The following is a 10,933-nucleotide window of genomic DNA, read 5'->3' as shown; positions in this document are numbered from 1 at the left end:
ATATATATATATATATATATATATATATATATATATGCACACACACATTTAGACAGATGAAGGAGAAGCTCAAAATATTGATAAGAAGTAAATAAAAAGCTAATTTGTATTGCAGGACATGTCACATTCATTCACAACCCGCTCATTTTCACTCACATCTCTTCTCAGTTCCATACTTCCCATCATTTCTTCTAGGAATATAAAAGCAGTTTAGCCCTATTGTTTATTCATTTCATTCATTAAACAGTTGGGTAATCGATTTCTGATCAATCGAAATTAAGCCAATTCAACTGCATTAAATGAATGAATTTGTCATCAATTGCAAATGCACCATTGTTGTCATAAAAATTATACATCATTATTTAACTTTGACAGATATGTTACTACAAACAAAAGGTACACATATCATTTACAAAGTCAGAAGCGAATAAATAGAGATGAGCACTTTGATAGTTAGAAGTCTAATATTTGGGTGAAGTCATCTTCCTGTTTAAAATTGCGAAAATTGGAATCAGTGGAAACAATTCGAGGCGTCCTCAAACAGCGCCAAAAATTGCTGGAATCAGTATCTGAAAATGGTAACAGCAACTTCATCCCTTCTTACAGAAGGACTCACTGACAATAGTCCTTCTTACAGAAATGAACTCATTTTAGTTCGCCAAATCGTATTTATAGTGATGTCACATACCACCAATATGTGCAATTGGAAATATTCCAGTAAAATGAGGACTAAAGCTCTTGCAAAGAGCAAATAAAATAAGTCAATGGTTCAGGAAGTTATAGTGAGTACAGCGTACGTTGTATTCAGATATCAATAAAAGGCTTTTACTCTCACTTCGGCTAACTTCAACAGTTAGTGAAGACGAAGGCAAAAAGCCTTAAGCTAGAAGGAATAGATGCCAGTACGCATTTAAAGTTATGGAAAAACCTCTTGTTTTTCTTTTCTTTGTCCCTTCATCTGAGCTATCCTCATAACATGACCACTTTAAAACTGGAAAAGAGCCTAGATCATTTTGTGTGCCCTTCTTCAATTGCTTCTTCTCTGTCATCCGTTACTCGCATGTCCTGTTGGATCACCCGTTGCACTCATCTTTTAAAGCAATCTTTATATTTTTTTGAATAGAATTGGATAAAAAACTGGACGCCTTATGATTGAATCCTTAATTCGCACTTTTCTATTCCCATATGCACATGTCAGATGAAAGAAGCGTCCATGACGCATGACCTTCCCACCCCATCCAGTTCTTCAGCTATGCATTGTAGAGCAGGATTTGTCGCTTTCTTAAACAAAAATCTCACCCTCATCTTCGTGACTACAATTACTGATTGTCGTGCACTACTAATGGTCAACACGTATAACAACATAATTACACAATTACAGTACTGCATTACATGACACACTATTACTATAATTAATTAGCCAAAATCTTTGATTAAATGTTCCAGTATCTTCTCTTTTATGATTATTTAAGATTTCCTTCCCATTTTCAGTGATGTTTGTATGGAAAACTGTAGTGGCATAGTCAACAAGATGTTTATGAAACCTTAGAAACCATAAATCCAAACTCCCAGCCCTCCTTGCACAACTTTGCGTTATCTATTATTCCCGACATATTTCAAATCTGACCTTGAGTTTTTGCACCTGTTTACTCGAAATCTTTACAACAAATATCTTTGAAGGAAAATATTTTCAGCTCTTCATGACCGATTTGCTTCTTTCGAATTCCATTATATGTCCAAGTTTGAATCATTGCCAAAGTCTTTTCTATCGTCAATTGCATAATATTTTTAAATCACTTGAATCCAAAGCAGAACAGAAGAAGGATTTGAGATTGGCAATTAGTTTCATTCTCTGTGTCCTGCTCCCAAGAGAAAAATGTCAACTGGAATTTCTGAAAAAATTTGTATAAGTCAAATTTGTGCATGCAATGATGGACAAAATAATGCACAATTTTTTATGCGGGATCGCTTTTCAGAGTTGAATTTTATAAACGAGCAGTTAGTTTTGTTGTGATATATCTCTTTGAATTAATGAAAATCCATCATTCATGAAGCAAGTTTTACCTCAATTTCCACTGAAGATTTTCCACTGCACTGAAATTTCATTTAAATAATTAAAATAATAGCAGCAAATGATTCTTTTTCAGGAACGGAAGGACGAAGCGCTTAGCACTTCCCATCCGGAAAAATGGGACTCTGATTTACTATTACCCTATCAATTTGATAACACTTCTTGTACGATGCTTTTTCGACGTTGACTGATTCTTCTTTCACTGCGTATTATTTGAAAATTCAATAATTTCAGCAGTTTTTAAATATAAATCAAGTTTTGTATCGAAGACTGACTGAAATATGGTGTTTCAATGTGAGCTCAAATAGCTCATAATTACGTTATTCAGTTTTCATCTCTAAGGTCAGTATCAGATTGAGTTTAATTGAAGTGTCAGGAATGCTGATTTGAAGTTCCATTCCCCTTCCCAAAACTAAGTGCTTAAGAGCATTGTTAGAAAAACTACATTCCAGAAATATTATTTCTAGAATCACCTGTACCACTGCCGTCTATTTCCTAGCTAGACACTAATAATAACAATGACTGCTTTCCCATATACTAACAATATTTAGAATATCAATCTACTCACCTGTTCAATTACAGGAAACAAAGTAATTTCTGTTTAGCAAAAAATCATATTTTTTGAAAAAGACAAACTGCCAAAATTTTTGAACCAATGAGAATAAAGCAAAAATTGAGGCACATTGGTTATTTTACGATTGTTTATAATAAGTCATGAGCTATGCGACATTTTGCTGAGCAGAATTACGCGTATGTGTCTTTTTCATAAAGCGTCTGTCAATCGAGAAGCATTTACTTGTTGGCACTTTAATTCCTCCGTGAACATCCTGAAAAAAATGAAAATTACATACTGAACTTCCAACTATCATCTTCGTCTTTCGAAATCCTTTCTTTCGCATAAAACCGCTTCGTGCTATTATGTCTTTTACATAAACTGAGGAATATGATTTCTTAAAATAATCTTAAAATAATGAACTGACTCGCTAAATTTGAATATATAGAAGAGATTTGTCTCGCTGTCAAGGACATGCATCTGCTCGCATTTCCATTTGAAACCCCGCTGAAATATACTAGTTTTACAAAAGATTAACCAAATTCTGAAAAAAAAAGATCTTCAAAACTCTATAATTTAGATTTTGCATCTCTTAGTCATTAATCATTTGTTTAATTAGCAATGTCTCTTTCTGTAGTCCAATAAAATTGGAATGCAACCACAATTTCAGTTGATCTGATATTGAATTTGAGGAGTTTGGAGTAAAGCTGATGTAAGGTCCAGATCACTATCAATAATCATTTCATTCTATTTTTTCTACAACAAGGGTTTCATATCTCATTAAAATTTGATTGAATCTATCGATTTATGAGAATGGAAATGGATGGACAATAGAAATAAGTATTCAAGCAATGGATGAAAACAACGATTTGATCCAATGGCATTAGGAAAGTAAAAATAATGCACACAGTAATCTCCATGGATAAAACATACGCAGGTTGGAAAATAGAAACGTGCAATCCATGTTAGCGTGCACTACGTGTATTCTCAGCATATCAAAAAAAACGCAAACAAGAGCCTGGGCCAAATTTGGCTTGAAGAGATCTAACAATTACAAATAATGAAAAGAACGTGAAGCCTACCTTTCCATTCCTTATTGTAATTGCAGTGGTCAGAGGTTCGCCTATAGAAACAGCATCCACTTCAAATGTACTCATCTGCAAATCATTAAGTCAGTAAGCACTAACACATTAATTGATTAAAGGGAAAAAATTAAATTGGGGGAGGAAAAAGGGAAATCACTAGACGATTTTAAAACTTAAGTTTAACAAACTTTCTTCTCGTGAAACGGGTCAGTGTCATCGTTGATCAGCTTTCGCAAACCTGTGTCGCCTCTTGTTCCGCTTAATGTCAGATAAACATCAAAATCTGCACTTGATTCGCCAGAATTTACAGTTATTATATAAACGACGTCTGCAACAAAAGAAATTTCCCTTTTAATCCTGGTAGTCTAAAGCAAAAAACTAAATATAAACATTTTGTGTTGGATGGAAGAACTTGAAAACTTTCCGAATTGGTAGGCACAAAATATAAAGGAAAATATAAGTTTCGAAGTTCATAAACTTTGAGAAATTTCGTAAAAATAACAAATCCAATCAGGGGAAAAAATTTTATATATGACTCAAGCAATTTACTTGAGTTTGCAGGAGTTTTATATGCAACTTACTTGAAATAGGTGGGATATCTGGCCAGATAGCCGGGAATTCATAAACCGATTCTGACGCAAGGATCGTATTTAAAGCAGGAAATCGAAGTTCATCACCATTTTCAGAGTCGTAAAGCTTCATCTGAAAAAAATGAGATTTTCCGGGCATTTACTGAGTCTTAATTAAATGTTTGGAACATTGAAAAATCATCAAATATAACGAGATGTTACCCACAAAATAGTATATTTAATAATTATAAACCTTCTGTATTTCGATGATATTTTCATCGTTAAGTTTTACATTATCTGGTGCAATATAGTTGAGACGTTGTGAATCATCGATGCCAACTCTCACTTTGATTATCATTGATATGTCTGCTGCTTTCTGCTATACGAAAATTTCGATTGCATAAAAGGATAACTTTTGAAAATGATAAAGTCAGTTAGGTGAATTTTAAATAAGTATAGAAGTAGTTAGTAGGAAGAGAGTAAGCAAGTCAAAGGGTCATTATACTCGAAAAAATTGAAGCGCTATTGAAACAATCATCTTTCAACGTGAAATCTGATCATAGCTGAATGCTGTCAACTATCTTAATTTGAATCCGATCACCACCCAAATTTTTCTTTTTATAGTTTAAATTTGATAATGAAACTTTATTTTAAAGCCTACTGTAATACAAAGCAGAAATCCGTGTACCTGAAAAGTAATAATCATATCGGTTGGAGTAGTAGCAACGATAGTCATCTCTGTACTTGTATTTTCTGTACAAAGTGTTACTTTCGGGACAAGAGTACTGCCTTTGCTAATTGTCATTGATAGAATCCATCGAGATTGCTTTCTTGACAAAACTTTTTTCTTATTGATTTTGGTCGAAAGGCCTTCCATTTCTATTATTAAATTTGATTAATTTTATTCCCTAAATTCTGGAATGTTCCGTGGAAAGTATATCACAAAACTGAACAGTTTGCGAAAATCTTCAAAACAATCAAAAAAAAGAGACACCAGAAAGTAGAAGTTCCATAAAAACATCTCCCATATCGTCATACGTCTCCTCCTTGGCTTTTTCCTTCTCCTCTTCTAGAGCCTTCACGCGGTTTACTCCCATTACATAGCGGTACGGTGCATGATGTGATTCACGAATGGTTACTTTCTCAGCGACCCAATCATTTGCCACTGCGATGTTCGTAACATGTTGTCGATCGTAGATATCTTGTAATATTTGAATACTCTCATATATTTCATTACCTAGAAAGTATCCAATGAAGAAATTCGCAATGCATTGGAAATCAGCATTTTATCAATTTTTTAATTCAAATTCATTTTATCCTTGTAAGTATCAAATCTTGTGTGATATACACAAACTGTCGAGTGATTTTCATCAAATTTGTCTGCAAAATTTTTTAAACAAAAAGAAAACGAGAATACAAATTTACCAATGTCATTCATTTTGACATATAATCGCGTACTTTGTATACGTCCAACCGAAACAGCTTCAGATTTGAATGAAATTTCCTAAATAACATGTTATGGATGTTGACAAAAAGAATTTGTGAAAATCATGAATACTAATTATTACTTATAAGAAAAAGTGAAATGACATTTCATAGTACAGACAAACTTTTGATCACTTGTGCAAGACTAAAAATTATTCAAAATCTACAAGTTTAATTTTGTTTACTGGAAAAAGTTGTTGAGCATAGAAAAATAAAATAAACTTACCCGCTTCAAATCCGAAGCACATCTGAAATCAACAGGGAAACGACCTGTTTCACCAATTTCACCAAATATCCTCACATATACTACAGGTTTTTCTAGAAATCGCTGTTTCCGTGAACTTAGCTTAATTTTTCCTTCGTAAGACAGTACTGCAAAATAAGAAACACAATAGAAGTTTGCAAACAGCTAATTAAAATAGACTTTTGGTAACAAATAACTTGGAGTTATCATCTCCCGGAAATTTTTTTCTCTATATCATAACAGACCCGATATACTATCTTTTAAATAATTCATTATAATAAACAAAAATTACCTTTCAAAGGTTCAAAAGCTGCTCGGAAAACTGGAAATTCTCGGAATGGCTGCGCATTCTTCTCATCACAGCCTATCTTCAACCATTTCCTTACATATGATACCATGCGTTCTTCGGTATCCAGATCTCTGAGCTCAACATAATTCAAGTAGTAATTCGGCATTTCACCATTCCCATCGATTTCAATTCTCACCTTTAGCAGATCACCAATTTCACCGAAATCCACCTGTAAATTTTTAAATAACTTTTGAAGTATCGAAAGAAGTTATTCAAACACTGTGTCTGAATGACTTTTTTTTGAATAAAAAGATTTCAGAGTCGGAAGGCGAATTTTGCAAAGAAAGGACAAGGGCAATTAATTAGATATAATTAATTGAGTATCGCGAGATCTTCAAAATCACCACAATGGAAGATAGAAAAAAAATAGCTAAAATTTACTTGCACAAGTGATGCTGATGGCACCTTCGCCATGCGATTGTCATAAATTTTTGTTGTCATCGAACAACCTTGGCTACCGTAACCAACAATGTTCAGATTTGATGTAGTTGCACCACTACCATCATCTTTGCCAGAATGCAAGATAAGTTCCCAACGACCACCTACAAAAAAATAATGTTAGTTCTTGCATTATGCAAATATCTCACGCAGATAACATCTTAACTGTTATCCTATCATTTCAATCATGCATCAGATATGTGTGTTTATTGACAAGTTTTTCAAAACTAGTGATTCATACTTTCTTCAGTTTATACAAACATTTTCCACTTCTGCTCGTGACTCAAAATTATATCATAAAAATTTGTATTTTTGTTTAATACTGAAAGAGATTTAACCTACGGTAGAAACAAGCTAATCAGTAAAATACGCAAACCAAGAAGTTGCTATCTACATGTGGAAAACTTTTCAAACTTAGATTTGGACTCTTTGTCGCGGACCCTACTTGTAGATCTAGAATCGTATAAGATAGTGGTAAGGTAGCAAAAAGCAGTTGTCTTCAGTGTCCGTTCAATTTTTCCATCCACTTGACCACTGTCCAACCATTTGGCGCACTGGAAAAGATATTGCCGTCCATCAGCAATATTTTCAGTGACCAGAATACGTTCAATGTATATCCCGACTCCTGAACTTCTCAACTTTCACTACGAAATTCTTAGAACTTACTAAAACTTCGGATTGAAATATTCAGCAAATTTCTTTTTAAATCAGAAAAATATGCCTAATTAAAGCAGCATGAAAAGAACATACCGTAACCAATATGATCATGTCCGACAACAATTTTTTGAAGCAAGCCAAGTTTCGTCGTTTCAATATGAAAGGAATCCATTCTATTCTGTTGAAATTTTGGTTCATGTGTCTGCAACCAATTTATATACTGAAAAGATGACGTTTCAATTGGGAATTGTTGGAAATGTCCAGTCTTTTTCCCACCACCTTTAATAAAAAGTAAATTCAAATATGAATTCGTCCTATTAGCAAATAGCACCGCCAGTTAGTTTTTTGAATAAATTGGATCAAATTTATTAGCATTGTTAGCATTCAAAGATCATTGATTCCAATGATTGTAATGAATGATATATTTATTAATCATAAAATTTGTTTGGTACTGCCAATATAATTTTTGCTCTTATAATGTTGTGATACAACACTACTATTGATTGGTTTTCGTTCATAACTTATTTGTTTGGTTAATCAATAAGTAAATTGATCAGCTTTAACTGATCATATAACACTTTACAATTTCCATCAAGCAATTGTCTGCTCTGATTTGATCTGATCTATCGTAGATAACGAAACTAGCTCACATCTTGTCGTAGTAGATGTTTCTCGCTTTTATTTAAGTCGCCATATAAAATAATGAACAAATCGAGATCTGTATCAGCCGCCCAACGATTTCCAGTAATTACCGATACAGTATAAGTCATACCTGAAAGATAACTTTTTTAGTAATATGATATTGTTTAAGCAGTGATATTGAATACCAATGAACTAATGGGGAATGATGGAATGTGAAAGGATAGTAGTGTTGATTGGTTTTTGGACAAGACTTGTTGAAGACAATAGTTCTTTAGGTAACAAATCAAAGTGCCGTGTATTGAATTCTTATCTAACAGACCGTTTTCTTTAGCACTAAGCGAAAAATCAGCTTTAGGAACAGATGTAGTTGTTGTTTCATTGTTATCAGATGTCCGATCATTAGATATTGAAAGCATCAGTTCCGGAACTTCTTTCTCTGCCGGATCAAACTGTTCAGTTATCGTGGTGCTTGCCTCTCCTTCTTCCATTGTTTCAATTTCTTCAACTACAATTGCTTCAAAATTGAAGTTCAATCAGTCACTTCTGCCTCAAAATGAAAGCTGAATCAATTAGAATTGCTTCAGAATGAAATTTCAATCAAAAAACTCTTCCGAAATCTGACTTTCCTCATTATTTTGTATCAACTCTTCTTTCTCCGTTTCTTCTTTTCCATTTCTTGTCCTACTTGCTTTATTTTCTTCTGCATTTCTTTCGTCCCGTTTCACATCTTCCGCTTCCTGAACCGCTTCATTATCTGGTTCTGTTAGTTTACTTCCACATGACTCTTCCGTTCTAATATCACTTGCTGTAAATTCGTTAACCTCGTCACAACAACCTTCGACATTCTGAAGCACTGTCGCTTTTTCGCAAACTTCCGGTGACCTTTGTAAGATTGGTAAAGCTGGAAGATGTTGTGAAGCTTCCAGGGAGACTGAAATTTAATAGAAATTTAATGACTTCTGCAAATTTTCATACCGCATAATTTTCTGCTTGAGGATGAATTTTGAATATTTTCAAAAAGACGAACATTTTTTCATTTTATTTGTTAATGGAACATTCTTTGACTTGTTGTTCTCTCGTCTATTCAACCGAGACATCGAAGTTAAGGACATCATCTTGCTGTTGCTAAGCACTCGTTGAGGTCGCTCAATTGAGTTCTCTCGGTAGATGGATTGGATTACTTGCTTTGCTGGAACATAATTTACTTTAATCATAATGAATCTTTCCGCATAGGAAAAAGTAATTGATAATATCTTGGAGCCAATGTAGAGTGGATTTCACATAATATCGAAAATTGGAATGCTAAATTTAAAATGTTGTTTAGCATGGCTTTCGAACTTCATTTAATAAAAGTTAACCGGTAGTAGACTCTCTCAGAAGGCTTGGTGGCGCCATCCTTGAAATCGGCGGTAATTGTGATACACCTATTGGAAATATGTTTTCCCGAAACATAGGTCGTTCATTCCTTGGTACAGCAAGCAGCCGAGTTTCACTTAGTGAAAAAATTTCATCCATACTTATTATCCTCTTGCCAGAATAAGTATACAGCTTGAAAATTGCCATCTAAAATCTACATGATACGAAAGTTCTAAAAGATTTGGTACGATTTTTTGGAGGAATAGCTTTATTACCACAACTTTTCCAATCCTAAATTAACAACAACGTAACAGCGGATGGATGCGACATCTGATTTGAGTTAATATGTGCCTTTCAAATAGTCATGTTTTTCAATAACTACTGAGTAATATCAAAAAGTGCGCCATTCTCCTCGTAATGAAGTTTTTTTTTTTTCACCTGCAAACCTTCCGAAATTTCTTCCAACAGTGATTCGATGGTCCGTTGGCGAAAAGGATTCAATAGCGCTCGATAAATTCGCGAAGGTTTTCCATTCAATACAAAAAATAACTAAAATTTGGAATTAACCTTTAATAAATAATTTCGTTTTAGTGGGAATGAATAAGTCAATTCATTAAATCTGACACAAACTCTACTATTATTTTCTATTTCTTTCCCTAAGACCAACAAAAAAATCGATATGAAGTTGTCAAGGCGATAAAATGATTTAAAATCATAATAAGCTATGTAAATAAATATTTTATTTTTCAACCTCCAAACTAAAAACTTCACTAATGCTACATGGGAAATTGAAAGTTTTGAAAGACAATTTTAAGTTTGAAAATTTTAATTGTCTAATATTAAAGATTGGTAATAAGTATTAAAGGTTGGTAATAATTGAAGATTGATAATAAAAAGAATAATAAAACAAGAAATAAACCTGCTTGGAGGTTACTGGATCAAAAGATAATTTCAGTGGTATTTTCGCACACCTATTTTTGTTTTGCTGCAAAGTAACTTCCAAAAATGCTACCTTTAGAAAAAAAACAAAATAAATTAACTAGCAAAAAATTATTCAATGAAAATTTCTATTGTAGTGCAACAGTTTAGAATGTCAAACAATTTACGAAATTCTAACTTTACGATAGCTAAACCAATTATTGCGATAGTACTGAGGCGCGTGTGTCCGATTAGCATGGCGAATTCGTTGTATTTTCTCGACCATCGATATGTTCAACGGTCGTGGAGTTTTGACAGAGGATGCTATGTACCTAAAACATATGCTTTAAATTCACTGATAAAATGATTGATTAGTTTTGTTGATACGATAAAAAGAGATTGAGTGACATAACAGAATGCACGTGGTTTTTAATTAACTTTCGTAACATGTACACAATATTTCATGTATTTGATGGCGATTCGAGTGGACTGGTAGGTACAGATTGTACAAGTGAAACAGTATGGTTAAGTGAGATTGACCTTGAAATGTCATGTTTGTCTGTCGT

At 33.4% G+C, this 10,933-nt stretch overlaps 2 protein-coding genes across 2 annotated transcripts in view; one reads left to right on the top strand and one right to left on the bottom strand.

Moving 5' to 3' along the window:
* Nucleotides 1-1,700: 1,700 nt before the first annotated feature.
* Nucleotides 1,701-2,258, top strand: LOAG_09190 (hypothetical protein; the record flags this gene model as incomplete). Its single annotated transcript, XM_003144718.1, has 2 exons — nucleotides 1,701-1,904; nucleotides 2,148-2,258. The coding sequence occupies 2 exons, from the start codon at nucleotides 1,701-1,703 to the stop codon at nucleotides 2,256-2,258; spliced, it is 315 nt and encodes a 104-aa protein (XP_003144766.1).
* A 532-nt stretch (nucleotides 2,259-2,790) lies between these two features.
* The window catches only part of LOAG_17247 (doublecortin family protein), a gene marked incomplete at its 3' end in the record, with an annotated part of 10,416 nt that continues 2,273 nt past the window's right edge, over nucleotides 2,791-10,933 (bottom strand). The window contains exons 5-24 of the mRNA XM_020449907.1: nucleotides 10,369-10,434; nucleotides 9,888-9,998; nucleotides 9,452-9,656; nucleotides 9,121-9,282; nucleotides 8,716-9,024; nucleotides 8,413-8,598; nucleotides 8,102-8,223; nucleotides 7,545-7,653; nucleotides 7,240-7,419; nucleotides 6,738-6,898; nucleotides 6,300-6,525; nucleotides 5,990-6,135; nucleotides 5,704-5,782; nucleotides 5,273-5,515; nucleotides 4,967-5,157; nucleotides 4,532-4,657; nucleotides 4,291-4,411; nucleotides 3,898-4,037; nucleotides 3,707-3,781; nucleotides 2,791-2,898 (exon numbers count right to left, since the gene is read on the bottom strand). Of these exons, the coding sequence (XP_020306491.1) occupies nucleotides 2,791-2,898; nucleotides 3,707-3,781; nucleotides 3,898-4,037; nucleotides 4,291-4,411; nucleotides 4,532-4,657; nucleotides 4,967-5,157; nucleotides 5,273-5,515; nucleotides 5,704-5,782; nucleotides 5,990-6,135; nucleotides 6,300-6,525; nucleotides 6,738-6,898; nucleotides 7,240-7,419; nucleotides 7,545-7,653; nucleotides 8,102-8,223; nucleotides 8,413-8,598; nucleotides 8,716-9,024; nucleotides 9,121-9,282; nucleotides 9,452-9,656; nucleotides 9,888-9,998; nucleotides 10,369-10,434 (3,066 nt within the window). The remainder of the gene's footprint in view (nucleotides 2,899-3,706; nucleotides 3,782-3,897; nucleotides 4,038-4,290; nucleotides 4,412-4,531; nucleotides 4,658-4,966; nucleotides 5,158-5,272; nucleotides 5,516-5,703; nucleotides 5,783-5,989; nucleotides 6,136-6,299; nucleotides 6,526-6,737; nucleotides 6,899-7,239; nucleotides 7,420-7,544; nucleotides 7,654-8,101; nucleotides 8,224-8,412; nucleotides 8,599-8,715; nucleotides 9,025-9,120; nucleotides 9,283-9,451; nucleotides 9,657-9,887; nucleotides 9,999-10,368; nucleotides 10,435-10,933) is intronic.

This window comes from Loa loa (assembly GCF_000183805.2).
Source record: "Loa loa unplaced genomic scaffold supercont3.53, whole genome shotgun sequence".
In the NCBI taxonomy this organism is placed as follows: Eukaryota; Metazoa; Nematoda; class Chromadorea; order Rhabditida; family Onchocercidae; genus Loa; species Loa loa.
This window is presented reverse-complemented; position numbering and strand designations above follow the sequence as displayed.